The 16,401-nt window shown below is 32.3% G+C and overlaps 1 protein-coding gene across 1 annotated transcript; it reads left to right on the top strand.

The window, feature by feature from the left end:
- Positions 1-582: 582 nt before the first annotated feature.
- Positions 583-15,197, top strand: LOC132727231 (cytosolic 10-formyltetrahydrofolate dehydrogenase-like; the record flags this gene model as incomplete). Its single annotated transcript, XM_060712650.1, has 6 exons — positions 583-682; positions 3,092-3,190; positions 3,850-4,015; positions 5,021-5,126; positions 6,335-6,534; positions 14,770-15,197. Coding segments are annotated over 6 exons (733 nt in total), but the record flags the coding sequence as incomplete, so codon positions are not given.
- Between the last annotated feature and the right edge of the window lie 1,204 nt (positions 15,198-16,401).

Genomic DNA, 16,401 nt, shown 5'->3' with positions numbered 1-16,401 from the left:
ATCCTTTATTTTCAATTGAAAAATATTAACAAGAAACGAATAAGGAATTGCAATTTTTTATGTATTGTAACTCAACAGTAAAAAAAAAACATAATCCAGAAGTAAAAACAAGAATTCATTTAAGTATGTATAAGTTATCTGCCCTTGAAATGACCTCAAATAAGTAGAAAAGTGTGATTTAGGGGCAGATAACTCAAAAACGAGAATGGTGACCCCAATTTTTTTGGGCTTAAAATGTTTCTGTTATCATTTTCTAACAACATGCCAAGTTTAAAGAAATTCTATTGAACAATTTTAGTTTTGCCTATATGTCTATATGAAAACTCCCGAAAACGTCCTTTAGTTAAAACAGCTGCTTATAAAGGGCCATATAAACTGTCAAAAATCTTTATAACTAATAAAATAAAGTTTCTGCTGCCAAACCCATGCATCTTTTGGTTGAATCTGTGACATTGCTTTTCAAAAATTTCTAGTGAAAAAATTTCTTATGCTAACCAAAAACTTTACTGCTCCTTGTTAAAAAAATATTTTTTCAATCAGGACCAGATTAACATTGGAGATATGTTTTGTTTATATTTATAGTTGTGCTAAGGTGAATGTGAAGAAAGTAGGACTAGAGTTAGGCGGGAAATCTCCTCTAATAATCTTCCACGATTGTGATCTCGATAAGGCAGTGAGAATGGTACGTACTGTTTAATTCTAGTTTCACCGATTGTCCTGTTACTTTTGTTGTTGTTTTTCGTTTATACTAATTTATTTTAGTTTGATCGTGTTGGCAGCTACAAGCTTATTGAAAGACTCCCGAATTTGTTCCTGGAACTAACCAGTAATAAGCAATAAGTGTGAAGTTTCTTGCTCACAGAATCAACGGCTTGCCCCTGACCGAGTTTGAACCCATGTGGCCAGCAATTCTTTGATTACTAGATTGACATGTTAACCTCTCATGATTAAAAACTTCCTCTCCTGATTGTTATTTTGTTGTATAATTGGTCGTCTATGGTTTTGGATTGAATCACTTGCTTTAAGCTCCAGTGATGCGGAATTTCTGGGAGAAAAATATCCACCTTGTAAAGGAGAGGGCCCTGATGTCTTCTTTTGAGAGTTATACTGTAGTATAGAAAGTAGCTGTATGATTTAAACAGTGTTGCTTCCCCAGACCAAGAAAAAGTACTGTCAACTTTCATGATGTACAAGGGCTAAGCCACAGAAGATGGACTTATAAAATGACAGAAGATAGATCTTTTATCAAGAATTCAAGGCGCAGACTATTGGCCTTTGTGATTGTATTCCTGCGCATTTGAACTCGATCCATGCATTATTTTCCAACAATAGATTAAAAATTGATACCAATTTCTCAAGCACTAAGCCTCCAGATTCATGCTAATTAAAAAAAAAATATTTTGATGTGAACAATAAAGTAATTTATATGTTGCAAACAACACTCACAATCCATGTAAATAACCAAAAAGAGGTCAAAATATCAAAATATGAAACAATGACCCTTACTGTGTTAGTCATACACATTAAAAATATGGTGATAAATACTGCTAAATCATTCATAAATCACACATAAAATGTAAATTATTACATGAATCTTTAAACTTTTTTTTTACTTTTCTTAAAATGTTTACTTTTTTTAAAATCTTTGTACATTTTAACAAAGTTTTTCTTAAAATGCAACATTTTGGCTCATCTGAAGGCATGCAGCTTTATAATAAAACATCAATTAGAATGGGAACACTGTTTACTATAGAACAAATTGAAACAAAAAAATGCACCCTCAGAACAAAATTGGCATCTCAGTGATTGATTACCTGCGATGTATTGTTCCTTTTAACATTCATTAGCATTTTGAGTAATTATTTGTACACAGAAATGTTCATTCCTGAACATGATTTTTTTTCTCCCAAGGGAAAAGCAAAAAAAGTTTGGCACGTGAAAATTTAATTATAGGGGAAGATTTTGAAATGTCGTTTGATCATGGAATATTCTCCCATGGAGTTTAGAAATTGTCACCTTAGTGCAGTAATGGGTTAACTCTTTATATGATCTAATAGGAGTTAACCCGTTACTGCACTAAGGTAACGGTATATGTTTTATTATCTGCATTTTCACATAATTTTACCAGATAAAATCTTTAATTAATGATGTATCACAGAGTGGGGATAGGATAATGCTCTATAATTAGATTTTCTGATTGTGATGATAATTTTTTTTTCCCATTGTGAATGTGTTCATTGAAGGTTTAAAGCTTGTTCAACATGACAGCCCGAGATTTAAAAGTAATATGGTTGCCAGGGAAATATTTCAGTGCCTTACTTTACATTGTTAAAGTTTTTCATGAGTAGTTTCAAGGTTTCCAAATATCAAAATACACTGTCTCAATAAGTCATGGACAACAGCATTTAAATACAAAATACTCATTGAAATTCTTAAAGATTTTAACTGATATTTGATATGCCATTGCTGAGTGTACATGCAAAAAATCGGCAAGATATCATTTTATTTGATTTCACAGGTCAAATTATAAGACTACCTAATAACACAATGCGGCCCATGCCTCAACGTCATAATAACGTTATGTGACGTTATGCAAATGTATCTCCTCTTCAAAATATCACCTCTGTAAGGGATGTACTTTAAATGTTAAAGCCACCTTCTTATACAAGACGTATTACACAAATGGCCTTTTAAGCTTCTCGGCAAACACAGTAGTTTACAGTGTTAATTTGTGTTGTCTTCATTAACTATATTTTCAATTGTCCCCACTGTACTTGATCACTTGATTACAGGTATACCATTTTACCTTTTTTTTCCTGTCACCTGTTACATATTTCTTATGACACTTGTATACCAATAGCTGCAAACCATTCTGGTACTTTTACACACTTCATTGAAAAATGTGCCATCTAACATTTTTGCTAAGCATGGGTACACAAAATATGAAGGCCAAGTTGGATAGGAAAAAGTTACATTACGGGTACCTGATTTTTTTTTGGTTGTTAAGCTTTGATAGTATGATGTCCCTGACTATATTGTTAGATAAAGTTGATATTTCATTAACAGTAAAATTAATTCTGCTATATTTAAGGCTTGTGGAGCAGTGTTTTTCAACAAGGGAGAGAACTGTATAGCTGCAGGTCGGCTGTTTGTTGAAGATTCTATACATGATGAGTTTCTTGAACGTGTGGTAAGTGCTCTACACATATTATTTTATATGTATATACGAATAGCAATAAAAGCCATGACACAAATTTATATAGGGATCACTTCTTCATCGTCTGTCCATCAATCTGTCCTGCCGTCCATCACAAAACTTGTCTGGACTACTTGCAGAAGGTTGAAGGTTTCAATAAAGGTAAATGTTTATGTTATATGGCACAAAGAAAGTATATGGGGTTGATGATCTTTTTAAAAAAATTGCTATTATAATTATTGTAATTGTTGGTGTATCTAAAACACCAAGCTTATGGACCAGGGGAATCTTGGGTTACCTTCATTCAGTAAATAAAGAGATCCACCATTTAACCTTAACTTAAAAGTGGCATCACATATGAGATCACCCTCATTCAGTGTATTATGAAAGCCCGATTTGACCTTAACAATGTTATTTTGACATTAGCGGGGCATATAGGTTATTACTTTAAGTCAATAAGGAAAGCTACAATATGAACTATGTTGTTAAGGGATGACTTTAAATGCCCCTCTTTCATCAAATAGGTTTATAGGGGGGCATATAAGGTCACCATTGACTAGTAGTACAAGACAGGTTGTATTAACAATGATCTTAAACATGACCCCTGAGTGACTCCTTTACAAAGATGATAAAGAGAGCCTTTACATTATCAGGTTAAGGAAGTAAAGAAGATGAAGATAGGTGACCCATTAGACAGAAGTACTGACCATGGTCCACAAAATCACCGTGCACATTTAGAGAAACTTGTAGAATACTGTGATATTGGTAAGAAGGAAGGTGCTACCCTGGTATATGGTGGAAAACAAGTAGACAGACCAGGTTAGTTTATTCCTGTGTGTGTGAATGTTTTATGGATTTTAGAGTTTTAACCCTCAAATCCAGGTTTTCCAGTGGAAAATTCTTGTTAATTATTTTATACGATTTCTTTTAGTTTGATTGTGTTGGAAGTTTTAAGCTTATTGAAACATTTTTGAACCAACCAACACTTATCAATGTGGGTAAAGTTTCTTGCTGGCGGAAACAACGTCTTGACCCTGACAGGGTTTGAACCTATGCGGCCAGTAATCCATAGATTACTAGTCTGACACGTTAACCACTCGCCCATGCCGCCACTTATAGTTCTTGTTTATAAGATAAGTGAGTGTGGGTTTGCAGTAAACAGTTTCTTCTATGCACAACTTTTTTTGCGTTAACCACTCGGCCATGCCACCACTTAAAATTTTTGATTATAAGGTAAGTGAGTGTGGGTTTGCAGCAGTTTTTTCTATGCACAACATTTTAAAGAAAAAAGAACTTGTTTGAAAGTCATCTTATATGAAAGTGATTGGTACTAATAAACTGTTTGCTATATACATGTATTTGACTGTTGCTTTAATGGCAATGTAAAGTTTTGGTAAATCTAGGACTCATGGGGTTTGGGCCCCAAGGAAGACAACATGCCCTCATATGACACCAGTTTTAGCCTTGAGGTTGTACAAAATTGATTTCCATCTCATATCAATTTTTCATTGTTAAGTAAAAATTCTGTGAACAATCAAATACTTGAGATTGGAGGATTTATTCAGTTAGTTTTAATGAAGCAGACTTAAAAAATTGCTTGAATATGCTTAGAGCAAATCTTTGATGCCCCCATTTTAGGGGGAAGGAGGTGGGGGTATTTAGATTTTCCCTTGTTTCTTAATTGAACTAAAATAGGTATGTTTAAACTTTAGTAACTTTTATGTGATATATAATAAAATAAAGACAACATCATTTTTGTAGACAATATGAAAAAAATATTGAAAAATGAAACAAGGTTATTTTGATATTGATATTTTTGTCTAGGATTGTTTATGGAGCCTACAATTTTCACCGATGTTGAAGATGGAACAATGATGTCAATAGAGGAATCTTTCGGACCTGTTATGATCATCTCAAAATTCATGGATGGGTAAGGGATTTATTTACTACCATAAATGGTGTACCATACCATTCCAATCAGAAGTTACCATACCAATACCATAAGTTATGAGTGAGACTAGAATAAGTGTTGGAGCCACACTGAATGTTGTATTCCGGTATATACATCGGACAAGGTGTTGGAATGATTAAATGTTAAATTTCACCCGTCGAAATGCAATCAAAGACATTTAATTCATCTGTTCACATGATTTATATACAATAATGAATGAAAATTGTAAGTAGCAGTGAAAAAAAAGATCTTTCGCTACTTTACTATCACTATTTCTGAAAGGGTTTGTAGGTACTGCACCAAAACTGTAGTGATTAAATCCATATGTAATTCAGTAATTACTGTCAAGTTTTCAAAAATTCTGCCCATATAGAGTTTTTTCGACCAATTGTTGAATCATAGCAGTTGTAACAGGTTATAAGTTTAAAATGAATATGAAAATATATGAATAAAGATAAGTAAAATTTTTGATAGTGACATTGTGTTTTGTACATAAATACATTTACAACTTCTGTCCATCTTGGCACTAAGTCACTGAATGATTTAAACATTTTTAAAATAAACAAATGATTAATTGGAAATATTTCATATGTTGAAAATATCTAAGTCAATTTAATTTCATGTTTGAAATAGACACAAATTTAATTAGCTCACCTGTCACAAATTCAGTGAAACTTGGCAGGCATGTTCCTTGCATAAAGCTCTACCAATGTTGTTAAAAGAATGAAATTTCATGAAGAACTCTGGTTGCCATCGCAACCAAAAGAGTTTTTTTTTAAAACAAAATCTTAAAAAATGTCTTATCAAAATCCAGAAGGTGTAGATCCTTAAAATTTAGTATGCAACATGATCTAATGGTCCTTTAAAAAGATTGTTCAAATTATAACCCTAGGGTCAAGCAGACCCTGCCAGGGGGCTCATAAGTTTTATACATGCATAAAGTTATATAGGAAAATCTTAAAAAAACCTTCTTGTCAAAATCCACAAGGCCTAGTGCCTTGATATTTGGTATGTAACATGATCTAGTGGCCCTCTACTAAGATTGTTCAAATTATGCCCCTAGGATCTAAAGCTGGAAGCTAGACAAGTCCATTTAAGAAATTCAGCATGGTAATTTCTATTTAGATTATAACATAACATGTATGTTAAGATAAACATTTATACTTTTTTGTCATTTTACTCTATAGGGACATCGAGGGAGTTATAGCTCGGGCAAACAACACAGAATACGGCCTGGCCTCGGGCGTGTTTACCAAGGACATAAACAAGGCCATGACAGTGGCTGACAGTATTAAAGCAGGGACAGTCTTTGTGAACACTTACAATAAGACAGACGTTGCCTCACCATTTGGAGGATTTAAACAATCAGGATTTGGAAAAGATCTTGGTATGTCAATTGCTCATTTATCATGTAGATTATAACCAGGTTTTCTAACAAGAAACTCTGGTTGTTAAATTGGTGAATGCTAGCTTACAAAAATGACGGTGGTTCTACTCGGGTGCTCGTTAAGGCATGAAATATTGCAAAAAGGGGTGGCTGAGCCCTTTTTCCATCAGTAAAGCTTGAAATTCGCCATATGACCATATGAGTGTTGGTATGACATAAAACTGAACCATGAAAAAGTAGGTTGAATGTCAGCAGCTTGATGAAAGCATATTTTTCCAATGTGCAACTGCTACATTTTTCTTGGGACCTTTCAACCAAAATTTCAAAGAATGATTGTCATCAAGTGTTCTGTGGCATTTTGTTATGATGCTTTGATTTGGTCTTTTTGGGCAGATTTAAGTCCCTTTGCTTTTTAGCTCACCTGTCACAAAGTGACAGGGTGAGCTTTTGTGATCGCTTTTCGTCCGGCGTCCGTCCGTCCGTCGTCCGTCCGTCGTCCGTCCGTAAACTTTTGCTTTAAATGACATCTCCTCATAAACCACTGAGCCAATTTCATCCAAACTTCACAGGAATGTTCCTTTGGTGGCCACCTTTAAAAATTGTTCAAAGAATTTAATTCCATGCAGAACTCTGGTTGCCATGGCAACTGAAAGAAAAATCTTTAAATATCTTCTTTTAAACAACCCTAAGAGCTAGAGCTTAGATATTTGTCATGAAACATCTTCTAATGAGTGTCTACCAAGTTTGTTCAAATAAAAGCCCTGGGGTCAAAATTGGCCCCGCCCCGGGGGGTCATTGATTTTCCCTATATGCATATACGCTCATTCTCAATAAAACACAGCATTTGATGTTCCACGGGGTAGCTCTTATACGAAGGTTTTTCTTGAGGTCAAAATGTCGTTAGAAAGGTGGCTGCTACTTTGTCTAATAGGGACACACTCAGTTTTACATTCCTATCTGTTATTTTTCTTTTACAAGTACCATTAATGCCCTAAAATGTAACATACGTTACTGTCGCCACCTAGAATTTTCTATTTTGAAATTGTGTTTCAGAAAAATAAGTTCCAGAATAAACGAAACATGTGCAATTAGTCATTGCTGTGTGTATATGCACTTTGATTATTGGTAAAAATTATATTTGACTGTTAAAATCTCATTGGTATAATGGATGATCAAATGTCGCCAAATGCATATAAATAAATAGTGACAAACCTAAAACAATAAGAAGTGAATCCCAAATTAAATAATTGAATCGATGCATGCTTAATAATACAGCATATATATAATTATAAGTAAAAATAAGCTTGCAGCCTCTCAAATATCATTCTATTTTCGGAAATTTTCATTTTTTATTCAAATCTTTTCAACAGCACTTTAAAAAGAAACATACGTTACCATTATTTAAGAGCCAATCCATTCAAAGAAGAATCCAAACAAGAAAGAAAATTAACATGTGTGTAACTCTGATATATTAACCACAAATTATGGCAGCTTAAACGGTCTTGCGTCATTTTTAACCCACTTTCAATGTAAAAATGAAACATACGTTACAGAAACATACGTTATCAACTTTTTAAAGTAAGTTTATCAAAAGGGAAATTGAAGTCAGAAAGCACGTATAACATCAACATTAAGTTCTATTTGACATTAGTAAGTAAATTTTGTTTACTTTTGTTGTTTTTTCACTTGTTTAAGTAACCACAGTGAAACAAACGTTACTTTTATCAAACAGACTTTATATTGTTTACACATGTATATATAAAAACATAAAATCGCATTTTTATGACAATAGAATGATGTGCATTTGATTCCTAAATAAAAAAGTCGATTTTACATGTAAGTTTAAATTCCGTGATTAAGTTCATAAATAAGCGAGTGTGAAACATACGTTACTCCAACTTACAATTCAACAATTTTTGAAAATTAAAGATAAAGTTGGGATTAGCATGCCTGTTAGTAACCGTTACCTTGTATTAGATGTAAGAAGACACAAAATTGTTTTTACAAAGGAAAGATATGTTAATAATATGTTGATGTACCAGCAGAAATGTTGAAAATATATTACAAGATATTGATGTTCTCAGCAACAACTAATTCGTTTCTGCAAAGAGCTTACTGGCCGTATTTCATTCTATATATAATAATGTTAAAATAATATCCTTATATATAAATTATTTTACAAAAAAATAAAATTGTTTTCTCAACCTTTACTTGCATTTGAATAAAATGAAACATACGTGACATCCTATATGGGGATAAATATCTAACTGTTTAGTACTAAATTTTCCAAATATTAAGAAAGTGGAAAGTTGAATATTTTGAGAAAAAAAAGTTGCTAATACAAAATTTGTGAATGCATTCGACCTCTCATATATTATATATGATATATATCCTTTGAATGAAGACATAAAATAATCATTTTCAAAATTGACTATTTTTGCTTTCTTCGAATATGTAACTTTGAAAAAATTGACTGAAATTAGCAAGGTACCCAACTTCTTTGAATTTTCCTGGGTTAGAAAGTCCCTCTAGATAGAGAATTTACAGATTTTGATATATTTTACAGACATTTGGTATTAATATGCAGCCAATATGTTACATTATTAGATCTGAAATCTACGTTACCGAAGAAATACAGTGTCATTACCGAAATAAATGCCATCTGTTATATCATAGTTTCTTGTTTCAACCTCAAATGCTTTATTTTATTGAGAATGGGCGTATAGTAAAAACTTAAAAAATCTTCTTTTAAAGAACTGTAAGAGCTAGAGCTAAGATATTTGGCATGGAACATCTCATAGTGAGTGTCTACCAAGTTTGTTCAAATAAAAGCCCTGGGGTCAAAATTGGCCCCGCCCCGGGGGGTCATTGATTTTCCCTATATGCATATAGTAAACACTTATCAAAATCTTCTTTTAAAGAACTGTAAGAGCTAGAGCTTAGATATTTGGCATGAAACATCTTCTAGTGAATGTCTACCAAGTTTGTTGAAATAAAAGCCCTGGGGTCAAAATTGGCCCCGCCCCAGGGGGTCATTGATTTTCCCTATATGCATAAAGTAAAAACTTAAAAAATCTTCTTTTAAAGAACCCAAAGAGCTAGAGCTTAGATATTTGGCATGAAACATCTTCTAGTGAATGTCTACCAAGTTTGTTCAAATAAAAGCCCTGGGGTCAAAATTGGCCCCGCCCTGGGGGGTAATTGATTTTCCCTATATGCATATAGTAAAAACTTAAAAAATCTTCTTTTAAAGAACCGTAAGAGCTAGAGCTTAAATATTTGGCATAAAACATCTTTAAGTAAATGTCTACCAAGTTTGTTCAAATAAAAGCCCTGGGGTCAAAATTGGCCCCGCCCCAGGGGGTCATTGATTTTCCCTATATGCATATAGTAAAAACTTAAAAAATCTTCTTTTAAAGAACTGTAAGAGCTAGAGCTTAGATATTTGGCATGAAACATCTTCTAGTGAATGTCTACCAAGTTTGTTCAAATAAAAGCCCTGGGGTCCAAATTGGCCCCGCCCCAGGGGGTCATTGATTTTCCTTATATGCATATAGTAAAAACTTATAAAATCTTCTTTTAAAGAACCTAAAGAGCTAGAGCTAAGATATTTAGCATGAGACATGTTCTAATGGGTGTCTACCAAGTATGTTCAAATAAAAGCCCTGGGGTCAAAACTGGCCCCGCCCCGGGGTCATTGATTTTCCTTATATACATAGCAAAAACTTAAAAATCTTCTTTGAAAAAACCCAAATAACTAGAGTTTAGATATTAAGCATGAAACATCTTTAAGTAAATATCTACAAAGTTTGTTCAAATAAAAGCCCAGGGGTCAAAACTGGCCCTGCCCGAGGTGTGTCATTGTTTTTAACTATATGTGTCTAGTAAAAACTTAAAAAATCTTCTTTTAAAAAACCCAATGAGCTAGAACTTAGATGTTTTGCATGACACATCTTCTTATGGGTGTCTACCAAGTCTGTTCAAATAAACAAATAAAAGCCCTTGGGTAAAAATTGGGGCGGGGGGTGGGGGGGCTATATACAGGTGAGCGACCTCAGGGCCATCATGGCCCTCTTGTTCAAACATGGTATTGTGACAATTATTATGACACTTATCTGTGCATTATTTGTTTAAAGTCAGCCATTCATTTTAGCTCATATATTTGAAGGATAGAGAGAGAGAGAGATAGAGAGAGAGAGATAGAGAGAGAGCTATTGTACTCAGGTTGTGATCTGTGTCACACTTTGGTTATGATTTTGTGTGCAATTTATTGTCTCTTAAACTAGTTAAGAGAATTGGTTGAGACTTCAGACACTTTTTAGCTCGACTATTCGATAAGAATAAGTAGAGCTGTTGTAGTCACCCGAGCGTCGGCGTCCGCGTCGGCGTAACCACTTATGTTAAAGTTTTTGTAATAGTTTAAATATTTTCAAAGTCCATTGACATATGGCTTTGAAACATTGCACACTTGTTCACCATCATTACCCCAACCTGTAAACAGGAGGAGGTAACTGTATCAAGCATTTTGACAGAATTATGCCCCTTTTTTGCGACTTAGAATTTATGTTAAAGTTTTTGTAATAGTTCAAATATTTTCAAAGTCCATTGACATATGGCTTTGAAACTTTGCACACTTGTTCACCATCATTACCCCAACCTGTAAACAGGAGGAGGTAACTGTATCAGGCATTTTGACAGAATTATGCCCCTTTTTCGACTTAGAAATTATGTTAAAGTTTTTGTAATAGTTCAAATATTTTCAAAGTCCATTGACCTATGGCTTTTAAACTTTGCACACTTGTTCACCATCATTACCCCAACCTGTAAACAGGAGGAGGTAACTGTATCAATCATTTTGACAGAATTATGCCCCTTTTTTTCGACTTAGAATTTATGTTAAAGTTTTTGTAATACTTCAAATATTTTCAAAGTCCATTGACATATGGCTTTGAAACTTTGCACACTTGTTCACCATCATTACCCCAACCTGTAAACAGGAGGAGGTAACTGTATCAAGCATTTTGACAGAATTATGCCCCTTTTTCGACTTAGAATTTATGTTAAAGTTTTTGTAATACCTCAAATATTTTCAAAGTCCATTGACATATGGCTTTGAAACTTTGCACACTTGTTCACCATCATTACCCCAACCTGTAAACAGGAGGAGGTAACTGTATCAAGCATTTTTTTTTACAATCAAGCACTAAGAATAGTCGAGCGTTGCTGTCCTATCGACAGCTCTTGTTTGAGAGTGTAATAGGAGGTCACTATCCAAGGCACATTATACACTCTACCATGGATTTGACAGAACCATGGCCCTTTTTAACTAAAATATTCTACATTATCCATGCTCTTGCTTACTATCAATTACTCAGAATAGTCTTTTTACACCATGTGAAATTCCAAATGCATTCCAGTAGAGCTACTCAATGTATTATCAATGGATGTGCAGAATTTGAGTCCAAGTTCAAGTACTCGGCATTGCATCCATTTGTATATTTATCCATAACTTTGTTCATTTTATATGTTGATTTTTTGGGGGGGGGGGGGGGGGGGGGAACTCACTCAGTTAATTTTCATAGACACATTTCTAGAGTCAGAAAGCCTGAAAACATCATCTTTTAAAAATTTACACAGATTATGTGAAGCACTTAAAATTAAAAAATTTGAAAAGGATAATAAAGAAATATATAAAATAATGATAATTAAATTGAAAACCGATTTTTTGTACAATTCTTAGCATGATTTGAGTGAAATTCGTTGTAGTCCTTTTCATTTCTGAGTCATATTGCGCAACAAAAATGAATGTATGGGAAAAGAGCAAAGAGGGAATGAGCTTAAAATTTGCAGACAAGTTATTATTCCAGACCTTTGTCAAATGGTTCACAAATCTTTGAAACATATTTCCATTCCTGTCAGGTTAAAAAACCTTAGTGGAGTCCCTTTAAGCCCTGATACAGATTCATTTATTGTACAAATACTGCTAGTAACATTACGGAGTGGGAGGGGAATGAAAATATCATGGCTGGTTTAAATAACACTGCAATTTTATAAAAAAAATTAATCGCAACATATTAAGGTTTTCGGATAAGTGCTAAAGACATCAATTCTCTGCTATTTTGATCTAAAATAAAGTGGGTGGTGATGAATGTGTTGAAATGTTAGCTTGCCAAATTTAGAACAAATTTATTGTTAGAATTTTACGCAAATTATGTGAAAACAGTTGTTAATCAAATGGAACGAAGTAGAATATCAACAGTTTTTGTTATCAATTCCTCCAAACAAGGGTAAATTTAGAAATGAATTTAATGCATTGGTGAATTCAATTTCATAATACATTTAATATCAAAAGAATCATTCAAAATCTAATAAATCGTGCCTCAAGATGAAGTAAAATGCATATTGAAAACTGAATATGCTCAGCTTGCTTCAAATAGAAAGGAAATTACATGATAAAAACTAGAAAAAGGTTAACAGATCTTGACATTGAAACACTGCAGTCAATTTCCATTAGATTTAATGAAACAAAAGTTGTGGTAATTGTAGTTTTGTTTATTATTGTGATATTGGGAACTTAATTTTTTTGAAATAGCTTTTGAATATTGATTTGACCTTGGAACTGTCATTTGGTGAATGTGATTGATTTAAAGATGTTCATATTGCGTGACTTTAGCGATAGGTTGCACTTTTACGCTACAAGCTGACTGGGCATGTCTGAAACCGAAACATAGCAGACATGTTTTTATAAAAGCGAATAGAGGTCATAGATAAAGTTTGGGTTACGGGTTCAAAAGCCCCAGATATGAAGTAGATTAATATTGGACTGATGCACATTAAAATTTTGGACCTGATTAGTCCTTTTCCACAATGTCAATTTCTATACACCTTTTAAAGTGTATCAGGTCTGAGTAAAAAGCACATACCTTAGAAATCCATTTATTTTTTAGTTCGTTAGAAATGTCAAATATGTGTTTAAGAAGGATTTAAAAAAGGATTTATTGCATGTATAATGTAAAACAACTGAAGAAAGTACTGTTAAACTAGGGCTGTCATTGAATATTGCGATATCGATATATCATCGATATTCATCATTCGATACAATATCAATACACACTTTCACATATCGATACAAGCTTAAAAAAAATTTATTTCTGTTAGTTAATATACCTCTCTATTTGGCTTATAAAAGAAGTCACTTATTTTTAGTTTTCTTGGCTAACTTGAACTTTAAACTCTTTTTTCAAATGTCAGTAACAAGAATAACAGAAAAAACAAACTTTCTGTTAGTATGTAGTATTTGTAATGTGTAATACAAGCATGCATAACACCATGATCCCAAATTATAACACATATATAAATGTTTTTCATTGTATCTACTGTAAAAGTCTATATATCGATGTATCGTCGATATTTCTCTCGATATATTGATACAAAAGTTTCCATCAATGACAGCCCTATGGTTAAACATGCAGTTATGTGTCATAAAGGTTGCAATATGTAAACAAAGTGGTCCATGACTTCCATACAAAATACTTCCCTATAATTATACCAATTGCCAGCCTAGGAGAGCTAAAGAAGCAAAAATTCATCTGCATGGCAAAGGAGTAATTTTTGGAAACTTTTACAACATACCAAAATTTAAAGTTCCTGAGAAATATGAATGATGCCTTTCAAATACAATGTACTTTACTTTACCATAAAAACATGCCTTTTAAAATGTTTTTATTACCTCTATTCTTACCTTTTAAATTTTCCACAATTTCATGCCCTAAAATTGAACCACATTTAATGCATTTTGTATTTACCCATTTTATTTACCACATTTGTATGCCTTTAAAATAAACCATACCAGTATTTTTATGTCTTGAACATTTTACAATATTATTCTTTTAACATTTCTTTTAGGAATGTACTCATGTTACAAACAATTTTTCTGATGTGTTGAAAATAGTGGTTGAATATCCAATATTAATTGGTTTTGTTAAGGCAAAAAATTAATTTTCTGGATTTAAAATAAAAAAAATAAATAGAAATCCTGAAAGGAAACAATAATGTTGTTTTTGTTGAATGCACATAGAGAACAAATATTAATGAGATTTCAGACCACTTGTTGTTAATTGCGTAATTTAACAACCTCATTTCAGTTTAACTGTCTTCAATTTCACTGAGAGTTACCATGGATACATGTTCGTTCCTATGTGAGAAAAAACAACACAATGTTTTCTTTTATTGCAGGGGAAGAAGCATTGAACGAATATCTGCAGACAAAAGCTGTGACTGTAGAATACAATTTATAAAACAGTTTTACAGGGAAGTAGATCTGTGGTGGGAGTATATTGAACAATAGAGAATTGATACTTTGTGTTGCACATAGACTTAAATGTATATACATAGTTTTGTATAAAAAATATAAATATAAAAAAAGGTGCCAGAAAAAGAAAACTCTACTAAAAAAAAAGTGACATACAATGATTTTGTATTTCCTTTAGATAAATTTCACTATTTTATAATACTGATGTATCAGTTAGATTATGAAAATCATTTTATTTTATTAATGTGTTTAACCAAAACTAAACTAAAATTGGCAAATAATGTCAATTACCATTGTAACAATGTGTTTAATGATATTGTTAATTTGTTCTGACAATTAATATATAGAAATAAATTGGCAGTTTATCAAAATAAAAAAAATAAATCAGGTAATGCCAGTTATTGTTTCAGTACATAATATTAAGTATTTCATCAGTGTAATATCATATATTACGATGATAAAAATGCAGCTATTGTATATTGACGAAGATAACTTTATATGTATTAATACAAAGTGTATTAAAAATGGAAGTCTTATTTGTACAATCATGCTTTTGTTTGGATGTTTTGATTGTTGATTTTTTTTATAAAAATCATGTTATATTATGTTTTTAGAATGTCTTTGTTTGTGTCATACCATAATGAACTGGTCATTTGTTAGGTATAGATATATTCAGATAAAATGTCAGTAAATGAAATTATTACCAAGTGAAACTACTACATTGTCACAGTGCATCAGTAGCACCTGTCTATCATTATTATGGAAGTGAATACCAATACTTACTTAATTTTGTGGTCACACATGGAATTTCGTGGTTTTTGTTCAAAAGAACCTTTTTCATTTTTTTTAATTCATGTACTATTTAAGCAGAAAAAGTAAAAGAAAGTAATACAATGCAAAAAATTCCTACGGAATAAAATAAAATTTCATTGCATCTAAAATTTGTGAATATACCTATCAACGAAAAGCACAAAAATTAGTGCCCCACAAATAGTAATGATTTATCAGTAGATTAGGTTGTCAGATATAGAAATAAGATTTTATCAGTTAATTCTGCAACTTTATTGTAACATGCATGTACAATTTGAAATTGTTCGTACATGGCTATTTGATTTTCACTATTTTTGATATTGATTAAATGTTGTTATGTTTTTGTTATTGAAATAATGGAAAATGTTGTGTCTAACCTGCAAACAGACAGGAATAATAATTAAGGACAAATACTCATATAACTTATTTTTAATGGCATTTGTTGAGGATTGGATCTTAGCATGAGGACAATCTTAAAGGTGCCAGGCAATGAAGGCATAATTCCAATTCTTTATAGCCAACCTCTCTCTCTGTCTTGGCCCTCAACTCATCCACCCCCATACACACACCAAATGAAAAAGAAACAAGTATATTGAAAATAAATGAATAGATTAAAAATAAAAAAAATGTTATGGAAAATAAATGTATATAATTATAGCCTCATTTTATTGTAAATCACCCATTATATAATAATGAAATATTACAAGATGTAAAAAGAACTGTTTTTTTTTTATAAAAAATAAATC

This window comes from Ruditapes philippinarum, unplaced genomic scaffold (genome assembly GCF_026571515.1).
Source record: "Ruditapes philippinarum isolate M1 unplaced genomic scaffold, ASM2657151v2 ctg2131_1_1_1_1, whole genome shotgun sequence".
Classification (NCBI taxonomy): Eukaryota; Metazoa; Mollusca; class Bivalvia; order Venerida; family Veneridae; genus Ruditapes; species Ruditapes philippinarum.
Note: the sequence above shows the minus strand (reverse complement) of the source record. Positions and strands in the feature narration are given on the sequence as shown.